We start from the raw sequence: 19,153 nt of genomic DNA on the forward strand, positions 1-19,153 counted from the left end.
ACCACTGCAGTCGCTACGACAGTAGATTCCAGCTCGATCTCTCAGACGGATACAGCTACTCTACCTCTCCAGACCACTGCAGTCGCTACGACAGTAGATTCCAGCTCGATTTCTCAGACGGATACAGCTACTCTACATCTCCAGACCCCTGCAGTCGCTACGACAGTAGATTCCAGCTCGATCTCTCAGACGGATACAGTTACTCTACCTCTCGCAGCCAGTGAGGCATTCGAGTCGATATCTGAGACCTCGGCCCTAGACACGCGTGAACCCGAGAATGAATCCGAGAACGACATCTACGATGCTTGGAACTTTCTGGCTCCTTGGGAGGACGTGCCCTTCCTGCCTCGGCTTGGGATGCCTGTCGCTGCTGGCCATTGCTGGAAAAAAGATATCGGATTCCTAGGCCCTACGGTGGCGGTTCAAAAGGGGGTGACCAAGGCGGAGTGCGCTCGCTTCTGTGTAGCCTTTGAGCTATGCCACTTTGTCAGCTATTCCGACAGTACCTGCGAGATGAAGACGCATGACAGTGAACCGGTGCTCTCTCGCGGGTCTCAAGGCACCACTGTGTCGTGCGTGATGGGCGGAGCTGGAGTCCCAATTTTTTCTGTTGAGGCGTGAGCCTTCCAATTTCAAGATGTCTGTATGCGTTGTGAGGTTCTTCTGTGATAGGCACGTAGGTAGTACTTCGTTGTACCGAGTTCTGTGGTTGTCGAGGAGCGCTGACGGCGCGGCGAGTGTGAAATCTCGATTAAAAGTTGATGAGCAGTAGAGGGCGAGGAAGAGGAGGACGAGGCAGAGGACGAGGAAGAGGGCGAGGAAGAGGCCGAAGCAGGGATGGTGGCTTGGCTGCCAATGAGCAGGAGACCACCCAACGACCCCATCAGCACTTTGAAGTGGACGAGGTGGCGCTGTACCTAAAGCAAGTGGACCTCGCTATCGACTGGTCGGACCCTCAGGATTTCCGACAACAGGTATTTGGTGTGCTGGAGGAGGTGCGCTCCAAGGAGGATTCGTTAGTTCGGACGCGTGATGGCAGTCAGGTGTATGAGCGGCTGCTGTCACTGGTTGCGCGTGGCGTCAAACAGGCGTCGCTGGAGCCCGCGTGGTCTGATGACGTTAATGAAGTGATGCAGATCAGTCTGCAATCCTACCGATCTATGCTCCGACGAGTAGTGCGAGAACCGTTCAAGATGTCCACTGGCAAATACGCCACCCACGTCACTCAAACGGTGGTGGAGCTGCTGCCTGCATTTCTAGAGGTGGAATCTCGGTTGGAGAGCAGCCATCAGTCAGAAAGCAAGGTGGCGACATTATTCATGCGCTTCTTCAACTACTTCCGCGGCGTTGAATCCGAGTCGTTAACAGATGTCCTCTTCAATGATGGCGGAGCCAAAGTTTTTCTGGCATGCCTTCTGGTGCTCTCTGGGTTTAGAACTCAGGACGTTTTGCTCTCTAAGGACTTGAAAAAAATGGGCAGCCGTTCAGTTGGACGGAAAAGACCAACTTTGGTCATTCCCCAAGACCACTACACGCCCCCCGACTCTTTCCTTGACACCTTCAGCCTGCTGTTGACCGAGCTCACAGAGGCCGTGGACCTGGTGCATCAGGACATTTGGTTTAACAGCGCCGCTAGCGCAGCATTCCAGGGGTTGATTTTGGTGCTGGAAAGTTTGGCAACTAGCCCTACAGTAGCGAGTCAGATGCAGGTTCTCCATGACAAACTACTGAACGTTGAAGCGCTTCAAGGCCTACCATGGGAGGGTAATTACCCGCCAATGGATGTTTGCGCTGCCGTCTACGCAGGCGAGACGCCGGCTTCGCCAATGGAGGATCCTGACTCGGCTCTCGTCGTGGGCTTCTTTGATGCCAGTTGCACTTCCAAACCAGGAAGTAGGCTGTGGGACGAGCTTCTGCGTTGTGGATCTGTCGCAAACACCCACTTGTTGTTTTCCAGATATATCCGCCATCGACTTTCCGAGCTCTCCTTGCACGAAACAGGGAACTACATTGTTCAGTCATTGCTGGAGTGCGCCCACCTCAACGAGGCCGACCTCCTGGTGGTCGTCCAGGAACTGCCGTTCCGAGCTCTGGTGGAAGAAAACTCTCCCCGGCACACAGCTGTGCTTTGGAAGGCGGCTGATGCCTGTAGACGACTGCGTGCTCACCACAAGGAGTTCGTGAGCCGGCTACTTACAGCACTGGACGTAGCGGAAACGCAGTACGCTGAGAGTCTTTGGGTGAGTCTGCTTTGCCTTAGACCCGTTGCTGCTGTGGAGGAGATCCTGCTTCTCATGGCCGAGCACAAAGCGGACAACCCGGAGCGTGCGTCACGCAAGCTGATTCCCTGGGACCCCGCAGGTATCTCCGTCATGCAATCCCTCCTTGCCTTCCCCAACTCCACGATTCAACAGATCACGAACTCATTCGGTCACTTTGCGAAGAGATCCAACCTTCTTCAGCAGTTCTCAATGGACCGATCCGGGGCATATTTCATGGAGAAGCTGGTGAGTCCAAGCAGTCCACTACAGCCCAAACAACTAGCCAAGTTGGTAGCCAATCTCCTACCAGTCGTCTGGACTCTTGCCATGAACCCTCATGGGGGGTTTGTGGTGACTGCCATGTTTCGTGCCGCGGACCACGATGATAAAAAGAAGATAGCCGAAGGCCTTCTCGGAGAAAACAACTGCAACTCGGAAGAACTCCGCAAGCGGAACTTTTCTGTGTTTCGTTTATGCCGCCTTGACGAGTTTTTGCTGCAGAAAGAAAAGTGGCTGCAGACTCAGAAGACCAGGAGCCGCACCCGACAATACTTTGACAAGGTTTTGGAGACTGCCACAGTGCAAGTTCCCCCACAGGCGGCTCCGCAGACGGAAACCACGGTGGCGGAGCTCGCGGAGCCTGAAGAAGCCGACGCCTCACTCGTCGCAGCTACTCTTCTCCTTGAGAGCGGCGTTGCCTCCAAAAAGGACCGAAAGCGAAAAAGACGCGAAGCAGACGAGTTGATTTGCCAACTTCAGAAGCGTGCCAAGTGATGTCAGAAACGTACCAAGTGATGTCAGAAGATTGTTCGCTGTATCACGTGTCAAAAACCAGGGGAGCGAAACCAGAAAGGATGCACACGTCGGATACTGAGGTGGTGACTCCCCCAAACCCAGAGATTCAGACGGCTATTCAGAGCGTACAAGATGATCCGTCACCGGAGAATGCTGAAACCTTAGCAGGCCTACTGCATACCGAAGCGGAGGCTTCTGAGGGACCTCGACGTGAAGTTCTAATTCGGCAGATAAGAACTCTTACGACTTCTTTGGAGCCGACATGGACTGCTTACTACGCGAACCGCATCGCAGAGGACCTCGCCTCCAGCGAGACAGCACTGGACATCCCAGCCTGGCCTCAACCGCGCTTGGTTACCGACACCGAAGGTGTGATAAGGCCAACTACCCGGAGATACAGTCGACTGGTAAGGCCAGGATTCGTCGGAATGCCCCTCCGTAGAGCCAGACAGGTGCAGAACATCGCCCCGTTCGCGGAGTTACCCCGTGAAGGGGACCCCGAGGATGACGTGGAGGAGACAATAGGGGACGTGCAGCTGTGGCGGCCGGACTACAGCGTGGACCACACTAGGGCCTTCCTTACGGGCGTCCGGTTCGCCCTTCACAACATAAACGCCAACAAGGGCTGCGAGCTGAAGGCTCTTCGAAAACAGTCCCGACTTAGCGTGTTCCAGGATCTGGTTGGCGCTGAACCTGAGTGCGTGGTTTGCGCTGATGCCTTCAAGTCACTGGATATTGTACGGGTCCTGAATTGCGGGCACGCCTTCCATGTCGACTGCATCGACATATGGTTGGAATCCAAGCGGACGTGTCCCATGTGTCGCCAGAAGATGGAGCTCGGGCCCGACGAAGTGATATAAGGCGGAAGACCGAGCTCAGGCCATCAACGACCGTGCTTCTCTGAGCAAACTGCGCGATATAGATGGTGGCGGAGAGCTCGGCGCTTGTTGACACCGGTAGAACACGCAAAAAGGAGTCTCATTGCGACCCGAGCCTTCCTCGATATCGACGAGGGGTTGGGGACACAACGTTACCTTGGCGTCATCAAACCTGTACCAGGGTCCAGAGGGGTCTTCGGAGCGCCGGCCGATCGCATAATAGTGCCCCGAACCAGCGTTTTTGCCCTGAATCAGCGCGCACCCAGCTGCTCACCGCATGCACGACCACAGCATACATATCGTACAGCCACCCTGAAACGACAAGAACCGGGCTCAGGCTGACACGGGTCATGAGCTTGATCAGCGCAGCAGAGTCAACGTCGTAGGCGTAACGGGTCATCACCGCGAAGATGTGGGCTGGGGGGGAGGATATGAGTGTGCTTTTGGTGGCTGTTCCCTTGAAACCGCACTTGTCGCATCTGTAGTCGTCGGCGTCTGTGGTCTCTTGGAACTGGCCGAAGAGGTCTTGCATACCCACATGACCCGAGCCAGGCAATGCCAGCTGAAAATCAGTCACTGGGGATCGGGTCTCACTGGAATACTGGCAGTTCTGTCTGACGTGCAGCAGGCACTTACCCTACACACGACCGCACTGACAGTTTCGCCTACGAATGCCTCCCCCACCGCTTCGTTCTTAAGTCCGCCAAGCCCATCCAGAATTGCGTTGCAGGCCTCAGAGGCGTCCATCTGGTCTCCAGTTTGAAATCGGGGAGGTAGAGCGTCACGAAGCTCAGAGGGGTCCACGGTACCCCTGTTGCATACCAGGGCAGCCATGGTTCTCTGCATGGCCTTCGCCAACTTGTGACTCTGACGCTGGGCTCGGAGTCGAAAAATCTTTCCACGGAACAAGTCGGTAAGAAACAGACACTGTAGAACCGCATTGAGGTAGCAAGCTGGTGATCAGACGCCACCCAACTCACTGTTGCCGTCGTTAACAAGGCCTGAAGGAGTTGAGGTGACAGGCAGCGCCGGTTCGGTCACAGGGCGGATGAGGGGGGCAATTGGACCGTAGAAGTTCGGCGGAAATGCAAAAGGGTCGTCGAAGTCAGATGGTTGCGGTGGCAGTCCCCCCTCGGTTTTTACAGCGGACGGAACGACAGGAATATGGCGCAGATTGCGCTCAGCGATTAGGATTGGTAGGATCTTTGAGGGGGGATGACTTGGAACGCTGGGTACAACCATAGAGAGAGCACGAGTGGAGACAAGCTGCCGAGTTGAAACGTTGGTCTTTGGTTCGCAATTCGTTTCTCTCTCCTCCGACAGCCGATCCGGATGAAAGGGGTTGAGTTGGTTGGAATACCGTCTAGTGTTGTCTGAGGGACCGCCTACTACAGCGTCAATCCTTCCTATGACGTCCCTCATTGCGGAAACCACCTTGGGCTTTGCCTTCAGCGGTGTGGTCAGGCGGAACTCAATACCTCTCATGAACTGCAAGGTGCTTCGAAGCAGGTGAGGCGTGGACGGACACTGACCCAATGGGAAAGGTCCACTATCGAGCAGGTACATAAATAGCTGGCATCCATCGAGCGTGTTCAAAGGGGAAGAGCACTTAGCAAGGACTAGTCGTATGGCAGTCTCTGTCATCGCGCCTTGCAGATAGTGAAGGCGCTTTGCAGCATCAAGAGTCGAAAGTTCAGTCGAGATCTCCGATCCTGGGACATAAAAAAAAGTCAGGTACTCTTTCATCAGAGAAGACTCGGGCGGTTTGAACTCCCAAAGGCACTTTAGGTACGCAGATAACAATCGGTACAAGGGAATACCAGTCTCTTGTAGGAAGGGAGCCATCCTCGGTGGTTTGGTGGGCTCCCAGGCATATACCACCAGCAGAAGCCACGTCCCCATAACCCGCCGGGGACACCACGTGGGCAAGCCGAACAGCAAGTACAGAACGCGAACACAAGCTTCGAAGGAGAAGAACGACATTACTAGCTGCAGATCCCTTGCACAATGAGCCCTGGATCTACTGACAAGCTCCAGGAAACCAGACAGCAGCCATCCGTCTCCGCCTTGAAGCCGATCAGCCTGGTGGAACAGGAGGGTGAAGAGCTCGCCCTTGGTCTTCAGAGCAGCGCCGGAGTCGTTAATCCAATGCAGGAGGAGGTCCAGCAGTGGAGGGGACTGATCCCGCGTTGTAGGCAGTCTGCTCCAAATCGACACCAAGCCCGATCGCAGACCTGAGGGACCGAGGTTTTTGGGGTCCGATATCCCGCTTCGGGCGCAGCATACCGCCAGTACGCTGGCCGTTTCGTTGGAACCGACCTGATCACAGGAAGTAGGAAGGTATTCAGCCCTGTACTGCAAGAATTTGGCCAAGAGGTCTATGGCCCAATCGTCGTAGTCGGGGAGAGACACCAGCAAAGGCACGGTATCAGGTGTAAGGGCGGCGACCAATGCGGAAGGGTGGCAGCCAAGCATGCTGTTCAGACTCGCGAAGGCGATCCGTTTCTGCGAGTCACCCAAGGCACCTTGCAGCCTGGTGAAGATTTCAAACGCTATGCCCACGCAATGGGAAGTCCTGGCAATCAAGAAAGCATCACGGATGAGCATTACTTTTCGTCTTTCGGTTTCGTCTGAATCAAAGATGGTGGAGAAGACCGATGTTGGTTGAGAGCAGGGGCGCTCGGAACATTGTGCCCAAGACAGGTCTGACGTTTCGATTGTGTCAATCGCCTCGCTTCTCATTTCGGGCTGGGATCGTGCCGGAATCGGTTGTATTGCCAGCCGCTTATGAGTTTGTGCCTCTTCTGGAATCTCCTTCCGCTGGGACTCATTTGAAAAGACAACTTCGTCCGAAATGTCGTCAAGGGGCATCCGTGCCGTCCACTGATCATGCGGTTCCTGCGAGTTGAGCAGAGCATCGTCAGGAAACACAGGAGCAAGACCTGCTCCACTCATTATAGTGTTTTTAGCACCTCGTGCCACGCAGGTGAATTTGTCAAGGAATCGCTACAGCTCCAGATTATCACGCATGAACTCATGATCGTCGTAGAACTTACAAGTGATTTGCTTTCCAGCGAACCAGCGCTTGTCCAACTTAGGAAGTGCCTTCTTTGCATCTTCTACAGAAGCCATCCGCACGAAAACTCGCACATGATCTCGCACTGCCTTTATGGTTACGCTGGTTACCGTTCCGTAGCGGCTGCACTCCGCTCGGATCTCATCTTCGACCTCGTCGTCCATTTCTCGTGGGTCAAGCATGTCGAGGAGGGCCAAGGTCCGTGACTCAACCTGGGCTGGCGGGGGCTGGTGGTCACTCACCACTGGTGGTGTTTGGTAGGCATAGGCTAGGTTGGGGTCGTAGGGGTACGCCGCGTGCACCATGTGAGGCATCATGTGAGGTCCGTACTGCATTTGATATCCCTGGTAATAACCATAGGGCTGGGTGTACATGTGCTGCATTCCAGGTTGCATTCCAGGCTGCATGCCAGGCTGCATTCCAGGTTGCATTCCAGGCTGCATTGTAGGCTGCATTCCAGGCTGCATTCCTGGCTGCATTCCTGGCTGCATTCCTGGTTGCATTCCAGGCTGCATTCCTGGTGGTATGGTTGGCTGCATACCCGGCGGCATGGTTGGCTGCATACCCGGTGGCATTGTTGGCTGCAAACCAGGTGGCATCCCAGGTGACGGAGCGTAACCAGGAACACCATAAACTGGAGCAGTCATGGGCATCGTGCCTGAAGAGGGAGGAGCCGTATTCTGAAAGGCAAAATTGACCTTGATGCGTCGACCTCTAATGTCAACACCGTTCATGCTATCTCGAGCGGCCATAGCGCACTGAGGCAGCTCGAACTCCACAAATCCGTATCCTCTATGAGCCTGTGAAGGATCTGGAGACGGCACTAAAATCACCTGCCTGATAGGTCCGAAAGGGACAAATAAGTCAAGAAGATCTTGTTGCGACACGTCCTGGGTCAAATTGCCGACGTAGATTTTCGCCATGGTGTCATATGTCTTATTCGTAGGTGGTGGAGGTAGATTGGACATCACAGGGGCCACTGGTAGGCAAGGAGGGGCTGGTGGAGGCTTGGAGACTGCCAGCTCAACCTGCGGCATCGCAGGTTTCTCAACAGGCGCTTTGCGGTCACCTGCTGCATTCGTTATCTGGCTGTAGTTGCCTTTATGCGCGAGGTTAACGGTGGCAGAGCCGAGCCCCGTTCCTACTGCAGGGCATATAGGCCGACAAAGGGAGTCTGATGTCTGTGATGGTGGTAGCTGTGCGAGATTGCCCACAGATGTGGGACGGCCAACCTTAATCAGTCGGCCCTTGAGGTGGAAATTTTGCATCGTGGCCAGTGCCAACTCAACGGCCTCCTCTGAAGAGTACTCAACGAAAGCGAAGCCTTTACTCTGGTTGTTCTCTCGTGGCATGTCGATGCGTATTATCTGCGAAGAGATGAGAGCGGACCAACTAGAATACGAACTACACGACATCTCTCTTACTGTACCGAACGATTGGAATACCTCCCGGATGTCATGCTCAGTTAATGAATAGTCGAGCGACCCCAGGTACAGCCGTCGTAACTGATTGGACCCCGATGGGATCGACGCTGGGTTGATCTCTGGCACAACTCCTGGCGGAGGTACTGCGCTAAACCCGCCCTTCTGAAACTTCTCGACGAGGTCTTCTCCGGAGTCATTCGCCCCCCATTTAGATCGACGCTTCTTAGGTTGGCCCTCGTCGGAGTCTGCGCGTGAACGCTTCTTGTTGTCATCCGACTTGCGTTTGGGGATTTCTGGCGATTGGCGACGAGGCGACGAAGTTACCCCCAAACGACCGAACCGGCCTCGCAAGTCCTGCTCGCTGCTTGGCTCTCGTGTGCGACTTCGGCTACGGGAACGGCGGGAGTGATCAGGTCGGCTCGAGCTTCGATCCTCCATTGAGAAGTTGGCCAAAATAACTCAATTCGCACGTGAAGCCCACGCAAACGAGGGCTCACATGGGTCTTGCTGTGTTCTGTGTCTGGCTACAGTTGTCTGGCTTGGGTTCAGACACCCGAAAGTGTCACCACAAATACCTGATCTGCAGAAGATAGCTATCATAGCGAGAGTATCAGAATCAATTATCAGACCATAACGAGAGAATCAGATCGAACATTTTAAGGCATCACTCTTCCATCAAGGCGTAAATATCACGTAGTATGTGACGAGACCCAAACAGATGCCGCCGCACGAGATAGGTAATGTAGAACGTGAGGGCGAATAGACTGTAAACAGCCATCATAGTTACTCCCAGAATCCAATCTGATGGGTAGCAGAACAGATAGAATAGGAAATCAATGACTCCCCAAACTGAAACCATGGAGAAGAAGGAGTTGGTCTCATCGAACGCTCTCCAAAAATGGAATGGGGCCTTCCCGGGTTCCCACAACCACCGACACAGGATAAGGAAGGCAACTGAAGCTGCGGCGAGCACGCCGTAGGCAACGACAAGGGGGAATGCATACCGCCGGTCCTCTTCGCTGATGCAGAGCAGAACTAGATTGTCGATGATACCCCAACCGAAGATGTAGCAAAGGTATATTCCAGCGTTGAAACAGAAATCTTGGTAAGTGAACGGTTCTCTAGGTTCTGGGATCAGCTCCGCCGCTGAATTGGGGCATTCAAGATCAATGAAAGCTTGGCTGTCAAAGGCTTCTTTGACACAAAGAGAGGACTGCGTCACGACGAGATTTGAGGACCTACAGAATTACGAGTCATAGAGGGTGTTAGGCGGCCTCCTTTCCGAAAGAGAAGATAGGTACTTGTTCAGACTTCGACCAGTGCTTGCTGTGTTTGGAGACAAAGCTCATGCACAGCAGAAACAGCGATTATTGTTGGGAGTGAATAACCAGTACTCATGATTCATGTGGGGCGCCTTTAGAGCTCACAACAAAGCGGCCAGCTGCGGCCACACAGACGCCTTATATGCAACGAATGACGTGGATGGGTCCTTGGTATTCTCCCAAGCCTCGTTCAGCCGCTCGATATTTTCTGGAAACGCAAACTCCTCGGCTGCTTCGATGCCAGGGGTCCTCTGGACCCAGTGAGCTAGCAGAGGAATGATGTTGAATGGCAACAAAAAGGATTCGTCCTTGTCCTCCTCAGCGAAAATGTCGATGAGGGAGTTGACGACTTCGCCCTGAAGCACCACCTGCCCCCAGACTGGTCCTTTGTGAGACAGGCCCTTGACTTTGCGAGACAAAACCCGACAGTAGCACTCCAAGACTCCAGACATTACAGGGTTCGGCGGAGAGTTTTGAAGGAGCAGCGAAAGGAGAGCCACCGATGAGCACCTTGCCGCTGTGTGCTGTTTGTGACTGAACGACGTCTCGGCTATGGCCTCAGTCTCCACAAGTGCACACGACGCTGCCAGCAGAGGCTCCAGGTTGGGGTTCCCAGCACAGGGCGAGGACAACAGCCGCCCGACTATCTCTACCATGGTAGTGGTTGAGGTGAGCACTCCAGTGGCCTCGTCGGTGGCGAGCGACTCCACAGACAGCCTCTGAAGCAACCCGCAAAGGTGAATCAGAGGATCCAGCAGTTCTTTCGTCGAGTCCACCTGGATTAAAGCCACTTCCAGCAAGCTGATTGCCGCTGCTACCAGCTTCAGCAGTGTAGGGGTGATTCCCGCGGCATGTAGGGTGACGAAGTCTTCGGCTACTCCTCCCACGATGCGGCCGAACACAAGAAGAAGCGCCTCAACGTCGTGCTCCGCAGGCTTCTGCTCCATGATCTCCTGCATGGCCACGACGCGATCAATAAACTCGATTGTTTGTCGTTGCCAGCGCCGCAATGCATCCATGTAGGCTTTGTTGGTCTTGCGTTCGCCTTTATCGACAAAACGCTCACGTCCTGTGAGTTTCACAGTGGGTTCATCAGCCTCGATGTCCTCCGGTTTCTCATTCCAGCTGAGCAGGAGTCGAGGGATATCGGAAGCGACACCTGCCTCGATGGCCTTCAACGTCTCTGCCCACTCCGACAAGACAACCTGTCCTCCCCCCAGAAGTAAAGCCAACGGCCATCCGGCTCCTCGCGTCAACGCCGTCTTGGGGTCCACATCGGCCATCATTCCAGGTGCCAGCGCCTCCAGCCGCGCTGACAGCCGGCAAGCCGCCTTCCAGCAGTCGTGGGAGTCCTCTACGTTGATGATTTCGCACAGCAGTCGGCCCGTATGAGCTTTCACCCACTGGATCAGCTGCGAATTCTCACACTCTAGATCGAGCATGACATCAACGAAAGTGAACAACCGCAACAGGACGTCCTTCTGCCTATCGTCTTCTCGCCGGCTGCAAACTGCAACATGTGCCTCCGCTGCCCGAAAGCACATAGTGCCAGAGGCTGTAAGCATGGGCAGTAGCGCAGCGCTGTCCTCGCAGCGGTTGAGGGTCCAGTCAGCAACGACTGTGAGTGCTTCGTAGGCCGTCGCTACGATGGCTAGGTCATCCACTTGAAGGCTGGGCGCGAGCAGGCTGAGGATGTTTTTGCGGCGTATCAGGAAAGCCAGTGATCTCGCTGGGAAGGCCTCGGTTCTGAAGAAATTTCCTATGGCCACTATTGCTACCTCCCGAAGCTTCAGATCTCCAGCAGTCAACTGAGTGAACCCGTGCCTGATGCTCTTACGTTTGTGATGAAGGACCCAGCGATCTCACAATCCGGCTCAACTTTTCTCTGGGCGTTGAACGGCACTGCCCGTCGTTTACGTTGAACGCGACGAGGAGGCATTCGAAAATGGGTCAATTGGTTGCCTTGTGAGGGCGGAATGTTTCTGCCATCTGACTCTTCTGACCTAGACTGGGCAGAGCAACTCTGGGGTCCGTTCTCGTCTTGGTTGGCAGCCGCCCAAGGGAGGTCGGTGGAACAGGTGTTGCTGACCAAGGCCTCATGTCGAGCATGGGCTGTCGTAGACTGTCATCGCGAGACTGTCCGTACTCAGCACGATGCAAAGTTGCGACGTGATGTGGCTAACCAGTCCACGTACGTGGACTACTGGATGAACACTTGCAGGCGTATGATGCGTAATTTCATCCTGCCTCATCTGGACCTGGACTCTCGGACCCTCGGGAACCCTAACTCCCACCTTAGCGTTGCGGAGCTGTGCTGTGCTCCTGGCGGGTTCGCGCAGGCCCTCATAGAGGAGAGCCTGCAGCCCGTGACCTACTTAGGCCTCACCCTCCCTGAGACATGCGGGGGGCTCGCGATGCGGTTGCCCACAGAGTTCTATGCTGACGAGATCCGCGCTGGCGGCAATCCTGAATCATGGACGGGCTTCGTACCCGTTTGGATGGACGTCAATGATATCGACGTCCGAGATTTGCAAAGCACTTGTCCCATGCTTGACGGCCGGCTATACGATGTAGTCTTGGCGGACGGGGCCTGGTCTGGGCTGCGCGTTGCCGAGGCAGTCGCCATGAAGCTTAAACAGGTTGCAGTTTGTCTTCGGGTTCTGCGCGCAGGGGGCACAATGGTTTGTCGTGGCCGGGTCAACGGCTTCTGGGTTGATCTACTGGCGTTCTTCCTCCTAATTTTCGATGAGGTGATAGTGATTAAGCCCTCATATGGAGTGTCGATATCGATGCGTACGAATAATTTCTGCTTCTACGTGCTGAAGGGCTTCCAGTCGGAAGTTGACTTCCCCACCAATGCCTTCGGTGCCAGAAAATCCCACACTCGAGACGACATAGCCGAGTTCTTGCAAGCATGGATTGAGCGGGTCACCCAAGCAGATGTTCGACTGGCCTGGCATCAGTCTGTGCAGTTGATTGACTGGCGCATTGTGTCATCTGTAACTGGCCCTGCCATCGGCACTCTCATGGACCGCTTCAGACGGATAAGGCGCCTACATTGTTTAGCAGAGGCCCTGAAGTCCGCTCTCATGACCATCCTCCTTCCTGAGGCCCTCTATGGCCGACTCGACCAGAAGCGTATCCAAGAAACGTACTTCCAAGAGGCGACCTTCCTATCCTGGGGTCCCGAGCTAGGGGAACCCTTACTCCGATTGGGTGAAAGCCACCTCAGTGAGTTTCTCGCTCTTCCAAAACAGACTGGGACTTGTCAGTCATCGCCAATCATACCGATCGGCCTAACGGCGTGCCTGTGGGCTTGGCGAAAGATGAGGAGGTATCGCGACTCGTGACCCCTTGGACGGATCCTGCTTGCTGTGTGCAGCTGACGTGTCCACGGTCGGCCGACGCTGGTTCGTCTCTGAATTCCGCGCGCTCTATACAACAACGCATCTCAGCAATGGAAGCGCTCAAAGCGTTCTTCGCGTTGCTTGGAACCGAAGAATCGGGAGAGGAGACGCACAGCGTCATTCTTTTGTTCACGGGCAAACCGACTACATGTCCCATGCAGTGCCTCTGCCGAGCCGACCTGTTACGAGCGGTGACTGCGGACATCGGGGGTGTGTTGTTACCCACCGTCAACCTGAAAACCCCCTCTGCTTTAGGCCTCCGATCCGACGGCATTAGGGAAAGGCACCTGGCATCGTTGAGCTTGTGGTCCGAGAGGGACGTGGAATCACTACGGAGGGACGCTCTCCGAGCATTGCTTACTGACAAGCTCGACATCTGTCCCGAGATTTCAACGCTGATCACCGACGAGGAGCTACCTGTGAGAGAGCTGCAGACAGAGGTACAGACTGAGGTCTACCCTGCGATGCTCTCCGGTACTCTCAGTTGCATACTCCGGTCCATAATCGCGCTGTATTCTCCTGATAGTCTTAGAATCAGAGGGATCTACGCTGGACTGAATGGCTAACAGCTAGGCGCCAATTTGATCTGCTGAATTCACAAAAAAAAAGGTCAAATACTACGCTGATGCCTTTCACACGTCTTGAACTACTGGCTCACCGCCGTCGCCTCGCGATAGACGAGGCCGAGTCGGAACGTAGGTCAGAGGGAGAGACCTCACCCAGTTCCGCAGAGGATTCAACTGGTGGACACTGACAGCCTGAAGGGGCATTCGAAAGGTAAGATGCTCTTGAACTCGAAGACAGAACCTTCCAACCATTCTTGGACAACGAAGGACGCCAAATCCAAACGAGCTCCGTGGGCCGATGCAGATCTGGTCGAGCCCCGTGATCCTCCGGCCTTCACAAGAGGCGTCCCGCGCAAGCCACCCCCCGTGACAGAGCCTCCGACGATGCCCGCACCGATTGACCCTCCTATGCTGAACAGTGGTGACATCGAGTCTGTGATATTCGACCTGCTCAAGGGACCAACCCCCAATGTGCCACAGCCGCAAGTGGTACTGGCACAGATTCTCTCGCAGACCGCAGAGAATCCTAAATCTCGAATGCACGTTGAGCGCATACTTGCACATTGTCTAGGGCAATTAATTGGAGAGGGAGTGAACGTCACACCCAATTTGCTCTTCCTTCGTCAGGTTCTCGGGTCACTGGGGCACTTACCTGACAGCCCACTAGGTCCTTTCATCGACGTCCAGCTGAATCGAGCTGCCTTCCTGCGAAACCAAAGCGCCATCAGCGGTTTGAGTATGAACCATAACCCCATCATGAGCTCCCCAGTATCGAGGTCCCCTAGTTTGGCCGCCGCCAGCATATCTCCGAGCGCGTCTGCAGGACATGGTCACGGGGGGCACCCAACAAGCCTAGTGCCTGGGTTGTCACCAGGCCTAGCTCATCCTGTCCTGGGACATTCCGGTATTCCGTCATCCTCTTCCGGCTTAGGTGGGCGTCCTGTCAATGCCAATTCTAACTCCTCTGCGGGATTCGGTCGCATCCACTTGTTGGAAGCACAGCTCCAGCAGGCCACGTCTAATTATGGTCAGCTGGTGAGTTTGCAAACTCAGATGCGCCACCTACCACCCTCTCGGATGGACAGTGAACTGGCATCCAAGAGTGCAGTCGTTCAGCAGGCCGTCGTTAACGCAGAGCGGGAAATGAAGGATGCCCAGGTGCGTTTAGCTCAGGAGCTCGACGCTTTGCGTCGGTTCCAGCAACCGTTATCTTCCCTCCCTAGCATTCCCACACCAGAGCCTGTATCTGACCTGTCTGAGATTCCCCCAGCTCTCACTGACTTCGACCGTATGCTGCCCATGTGGAAGTATCGCTCAGGTGATGGGTCTGTCCGTGGCCCTTACAGCACGGATGCAATGGTAAACTGGGCTCGCAGTGGCCGTCTCCCTCGCGATCTACAGGTTAGCTTCCACATTTTGATGCCGTTTGTTCCACTCAATCGCTTGTTCGATGATGACGACTCCGCCTTCTCCTGCCTACCACTCGCCAAACTACTCTGTATGGGGACACCTTATGAACTGGTTGTGAAGGTATTCAACCAGTATAAACGGTTTTCCCCCAGGCAAGAGCACGTCATTGAGCCACCGTTGCCCATCACTCCTGAGCCCGAACCTCAACCTCAAGCCATTCCTGACCCTGAGCCTGTCATCGAGGACAAAGGGATGACAGCAGTGGATGGTTGGGGCGATGACGATGACTGGCATGTGGACACGACTCCTCCAACGCCTCAAGAGGACGTTCTCGGATTCCAGACCAAGTCCAAGAAGACACGCAGGAAGAGTTCCAAGAAGGAGGAGGTGGAAGACGGCCCTATTCGCAAGGGTTCCACTTGGTCATCGGCTCGGAAGCAACAAGACAGACCGCCCGTGCCAGCGCAGGCCCTCCGGCAGAGCAGCCGTGAGGTGCAAGCAGAGCCCGTCTTGAAGAAGGCGGACTCGGTTCTGGCGCCGTGGGCGGGCGTTGTCAAGCAGGACATTCTGGGAGACGACGTGCTTGAACGGTCGATATTGGCGGCTGCTGAGGCTCAGAAGACGCAGAGGACGCCTTCAACGCGGATGGCCAAGGCAAAGAAGCAGCCCCTTGGCGAGCTGGTCAAACCCCAGCCGAAAGTCTGGGCCACTCTTCCTGACGCCGAGCCCGAAGTTGTTCCCGAGTGCCAACCAGTGCCTGAGGAGCAGCCCTCACCGAAGGCTTGGTCGGCTATTGCCAGCCAGGCCAGCGCTAGCCAGCCCAGTGGTCAGGCCAGCGCCAGCCAGGCTCTGGCAGGCAAGTCTCGCACGTTCCAGCAGTCGCAGTCTGTAAGCGCTCTTGGGCAGATGAGCACCAGTGACTGGGCGGATGCTCCTGTGAAGGCGTGCAAGTCCGTTGAGCCAGTGTCCTCGACACTGTCTGCGTCGCAGTTTCGTGAGTGCCAGATTCTCAAGACCCGTCACCGCATCGACATCGAAGGCTCTCTTCTGGACTACTTTGTGGAGGCTAATGTAAGTGCAACAGATTCCGTCCAACGCAGCTGTCTGTTGAGGAAATATGCATGCTCCTTGAGAGCGTCCCCTCCACGACGGCTGAAAACAGCAGGCAGTTCGCGGAGGAACTAGTAGAGTTGATCCGCAACCCCTTCACCACCTCCAGCAAGAAGAAGCGAAGGTGACTTGTGTGCAAACACCGCTAAGCCATCAACATGTTAGTGGGGCAGTCAGGTCAGTCAACACACATTGTCTGCAGAGCAGAGAAATCAGAAATCACCGCGTGTCACCCCCCAGCTCAGAATTTCGAGAATATTATATTTCCAACTATGGCTGAGTACTACAACGAACCAGAGTACAAAGTCACCTATGTGGAGGTTCCAGTCCCCCAGGAAGTCATTCGTACGGTGCCACGAAGGGAAGTCGTGGAGATAGAGAAGCGCGTTCCCCGAAAAGAGTACGTCCACACCGAAAAGATAGTGGAGGTGCCTCAGATTGAATATGTCATCAAGGAGGTTGAGATTCCCCAGATCCAAGAGGTCGTGAAGCACGTGCCTAGAAAGGAATTCGTCGATGTCCCTCGTGAAGTTATTAAGTACGTCCCCAAGGTTGAAATCGAGTACGTCGATAATATTGTGGAGGTCCCTGGAGAAATAATCGAAGTACCGAAGGCTGTCAACGTGGAGAACAGAATAGACGTGCCTGTCTACCATGACCGGACGCTGCCGATGACTGTTGCGCAGACGATAGTTCCAGTGTTTCATGATCATGGACCTAAGGTTCTCGTACCGCTTTCTGTTATGGAACCGAGGATGGTCCCCGTTGACGTTTACATCCCCGTCCCCGTGGAGATGCCCCTGTACCCCGCTGGAACCTGGACCGAACACCGGCTCGTTAACGACGTGCCCGATCCGCACTATGACCACCTAGTGAAGACTGCGAATTCCCATCTGGAAAGGGAGCACGTTTTGCCCCTTTTGAAGGGTGATGACGTCAATCGAGATTTCACCCCGTTTTTGAATGTGATCGCTCCGATAGAACCCGCTGACCGAATCCCCGAACTGTCCCAATCCCTCTTCGAGCTCCCCCCCGTTAGAGGCGACCCTCGACCCAGCCGGATGCAATCTGGCGTGTCGGGACTCGGCTCTCGTTTGATAACCCAGTCGAACATGGATATGCGCTCCACCATGGTTGGTCGTCCGAATCTGGACAGCCGTTCAAACTTGCTAGGTAGATCCAACATGGCGGGGGGATCCAACCTAGGTGGTGGATCCAACATGGTAGGGGGATCGCAGTACAACATGGGGCTGCTTCCTTCACCTACCTCTGGTCTTGGAGCTCGGATGCTGACGATGTCGAACATGGGGACGACTACCACTCCCGGATCTCAACGATTTCTGCCTGTTAAGCAGCCGGTAGCGCAGTATACAGCCATGACTACTCCCGGATCTCAACAAGTTCTGCCTGTTAAGCAGTCGGGAGCGCAGTATACAGCCATGGTCAACGCTGCAGCTAACAGCACAAGCCGTCCTGTGCTCCACAAGGACAATCAGAGACCACACACGCACAGGGCAAAAGGTGGTAAGCCACGAGAAAGTAAATCGAGACGGGGTAAATCTGAGGGGAAGTCGCGAGGACCCTTGACCCACTCCAACGATTTGGGAGACCTGATCCCATTTTTCCCGCCCCCGGCTGCTATTACCAAGAGACATGGTTCTAACTCCACTGTGGCGTCGTAACAACTATATGTCGATGTTTAGAGCAGGTGCCGAAGGCAAAGACGACAGGATGTCACTCATGCGTTCAATCCCTTCTTGCACTGCTTGACGTTTAATCTCAGCCTCCTCTGCCTCAAGTTCGATACTTGCTATGTCAATGTTCTGATCAGAAGAAACAGGGCCGATGTCTGGTTTAGGTTTTTTCGTATCTCGAGGAGCAGCCTCGGGAGGCCTCTTGCGTTCGGGATCTGCCCCTGCCAGAGTCACCATTGACATGGCCACTTTGCCCCACTCCCCGTCAGCCTCATCAATGCCGTCCAGCAGCGTGCCTTGAAAGTGCTTCTTCAGGGTGTCCTGTGGCAGGCCCAGCTGATCCATTCGTCGATGAACAACCTCTTCCGCCGCTTTCTGAGCTCGGTACTCCATGCCGTAAGCTGCACGGGGGTTTCGATCGGGATGTGCCCACCGTACAAACAACTGGTCCCCCATTCCCAGAGGCTGCTCCGTCATGGCCATCTTCGCAAATTCGGCACCAGCCCGAAATTGAAACCGGATAAAAGCGATACCCTTGTTGGGAATCACTCGAATCGACTCCACAGGTCCCCACAAACCGAAGTATTTAAACAAGTGGTTCACTTGTGACTGGTGGAAGTTAGGGTCGCTGCGATCAAGTTTGATGTCCGCGACAAACAGCGTGCGACAATCCGTTTGGAAGGAACCGATGCCGTCCATGTCCTCTCGGTGGGTTCCATGCCTTTCCCGACCGAAAATATCCACAACCGGTGTCAGATTGTCATCATCCTCCCGAGTTGGTACCCGGTGCAGGAACCGACATTTCTCTCCCAGTGTGCACGTGCCACGTGCGAAGAACATACAAATAGGGGGGTTCTTCAAGTCTGTATCGAAGTCGGCCTGCGTCCATCCTGAGTCTCGAAAGGGATTGCACATCGTCAGGGCTGGTTCCCGCCCAGTACGGTCAAAGAAGTCAAAACTCCGCTGTGTAGGGTACCGGTGGTACCATATATTGTAGTCGTCGCCCCTTTCCTGGTATGCTATCTTGCTGGCCTCTTCTGGCGTCAGTTGAGGCCGTGCTGGCCTACCCAACTCGTTGGCCGTCGGTCGCTTTTCGTGCTCGACGAAGACGGCGAGGTGTGGTGGGCAATAAGGTCGGGGCAGCGGCGGGTCGTCTGGGGTTGAGAGGAGCAGGTTGTGTGTTGCCGACATTTGCCGAAAAAGGCCAAAT

The 19,153-nt window shown here is 54.9% G+C and overlaps 9 protein-coding genes across 20 annotated transcripts; 5 read left to right on the plus strand and 4 right to left on the minus strand.

The window, feature by feature from the left end:
- Positions 1–72: 72 nt before the first annotated feature.
- On the plus strand, positions 73–621 carry KVP18_000072 (uncharacterized protein; the record flags this gene model as incomplete). Of its 2 annotated transcripts, none has more annotated exons than XM_067949729.1 (1): positions 73–621. In XM_067949729.1, a coding segment is annotated over one exon (549 nt), but the record flags the coding sequence as incomplete, so codon positions are not given. The 2 variants fall into 2 exon arrangements, with proteins under 2 accessions (XP_067812442.1, XP_067812441.1); XM_067949728.1 differs by having other exon boundaries at positions 200–621.
- Positions 622–761: 140 nt separating this feature from the next.
- Positions 762–3,035, plus strand: KVP18_000070 (uncharacterized protein; the record flags this gene model as incomplete). Its single annotated transcript, XM_067949717.1, has 1 exon — positions 762–3,035. One exon carries the CDS (start codon positions 762–764, stop codon positions 3,033–3,035), a length of 2,274 nt encoding a protein of 757 aa, XP_067812438.1.
- An 80-nt stretch (positions 3,036–3,115) lies between these two features.
- KVP18_000062 (uncharacterized protein) lies at positions 3,116–3,916 on the plus strand (the record flags this gene model as incomplete). Its single annotated transcript, XM_067949365.1, has 1 exon — positions 3,116–3,916. The coding sequence occupies one exon, from the start codon at positions 3,116–3,118 to the stop codon at positions 3,914–3,916; it is 801 nt and encodes a 266-aa protein (XP_067812421.1).
- Positions 3,917–3,931: 15 nt separating this feature from the next.
- On the minus strand, positions 3,932–6,889 carry KVP18_000067 (uncharacterized protein; the record flags this gene model as incomplete). Of its 4 annotated transcripts, XM_067949675.1 has the most annotated exons (4): positions 3,932–4,180; positions 4,209–4,544; positions 4,571–4,887; positions 4,915–6,889. In XM_067949675.1, the coding sequence occupies 4 exons, from the start codon at positions 6,887–6,889 to the stop codon at positions 3,932–3,934; spliced, it is 2,877 nt and encodes a 958-aa protein (XP_067812434.1). The 4 variants fall into 4 exon arrangements, with proteins under 4 accessions (XP_067812434.1, XP_067812433.1, XP_067812431.1 ...); XM_067949674.1 differs by lacking the exons at positions 4,571–4,887; positions 4,915–6,889 and having other exon boundaries at positions 4,101–4,466; XM_067949672.1 differs by lacking the exons at positions 3,932–4,180; positions 4,915–6,889 and having other exon boundaries at positions 4,508–4,780.
- Positions 6,890–6,940: 51 nt separating this feature from the next.
- On the minus strand, positions 6,941–8,872 carry KVP18_000069 (uncharacterized protein; the record flags this gene model as incomplete). 2 transcript variants are annotated; one of them, XM_067949703.1, is made up of 2 exons in its annotated part: positions 6,941–8,377; positions 8,435–8,872. In XM_067949703.1, the coding sequence occupies 2 exons, from the start codon at positions 8,870–8,872 to the stop codon at positions 6,941–6,943; spliced, it is 1,875 nt and encodes a 624-aa protein (XP_067812436.1). The 2 variants fall into 2 exon arrangements, with proteins under 2 accessions (XP_067812436.1, XP_067812437.1); XM_067949704.1 differs by having other exon boundaries at positions 6,941–8,872.
- A 226-nt stretch (positions 8,873–9,098) lies between these two features.
- On the minus strand, positions 9,099–11,695 carry KVP18_000059 (uncharacterized protein; the record flags this gene model as incomplete). 3 transcript variants are annotated; one of them, XM_067958060.1, is made up of 3 exons in its annotated part: positions 9,099–9,672; positions 9,862–11,564; positions 11,594–11,695. In XM_067958060.1, 3 exons carry the CDS (start codon positions 11,693–11,695, stop codon positions 9,099–9,101), a joined length of 2,379 nt encoding a protein of 792 aa, XP_067812415.1.
- Positions 11,696–11,732: 37 nt separating this feature from the next.
- Positions 11,733–16,377, plus strand: KVP18_000065 (uncharacterized protein; the record flags this gene model as incomplete). 4 transcript variants are annotated; one of them, XM_067949595.1, is made up of 5 exons in its annotated part: positions 11,733–12,987; positions 13,014–13,688; positions 13,733–13,858; positions 13,887–16,210; positions 16,240–16,377. In XM_067949595.1, the coding sequence occupies 5 exons, from the start codon at positions 11,733–11,735 to the stop codon at positions 16,375–16,377; spliced, it is 4,518 nt and encodes a 1,505-aa protein (XP_067812426.1). The 4 variants fall into 4 exon arrangements, with proteins under 4 accessions (XP_067812426.1, XP_067812428.1, XP_067812427.1 ...); XM_067949597.1 differs by lacking the exons at positions 13,733–13,858; positions 13,887–16,210; positions 16,240–16,377 and having other exon boundaries at positions 11,733–13,106; XM_067949596.1 differs by lacking the exons at positions 11,733–12,987; positions 13,733–13,858; positions 13,887–16,210; positions 16,240–16,377 and having other exon boundaries at positions 13,214–13,729.
- A 144-nt stretch (positions 16,378–16,521) lies between these two features.
- KVP18_000057 (uncharacterized protein) lies at positions 16,522–17,931 on the plus strand (the record flags this gene model as incomplete). Its single annotated transcript, XM_067957864.1, has 1 exon — positions 16,522–17,931. The coding sequence occupies one exon, from the start codon at positions 16,522–16,524 to the stop codon at positions 17,929–17,931; it is 1,410 nt and encodes a 469-aa protein (XP_067812413.1).
- Positions 17,932–17,934: 3 nt separating this feature from the next.
- KVP18_000066 (uncharacterized protein) lies at positions 17,935–19,134 on the minus strand (the record flags this gene model as incomplete). 2 transcript variants are annotated; one of them, XM_067949654.1, is made up of 1 exon in its annotated part: positions 17,935–19,134. In XM_067949654.1, one exon carries the CDS (start codon positions 19,132–19,134, stop codon positions 17,935–17,937), a length of 1,200 nt encoding a protein of 399 aa, XP_067812429.1. The 2 variants fall into 2 exon arrangements, with proteins under 2 accessions (XP_067812429.1, XP_067812430.1); XM_067949655.1 differs by having other exon boundaries at positions 17,935–18,858.
- Positions 19,135–19,153: the final 19 nt, after the last annotated feature.

This window comes from the organism of the source record quoted next, assembly GCF_019968955.1.
Source record: "MAG: Porospora cf. gigantea A chromosome Unknown PgA_NODE_150_length_33168_cov_323.273, whole genome shotgun sequence".
Lineage (NCBI taxonomy): Eukaryota > Apicomplexa > Conoidasida > Eugregarinorida > Porosporidae > Porospora > Porospora cf. gigantea A.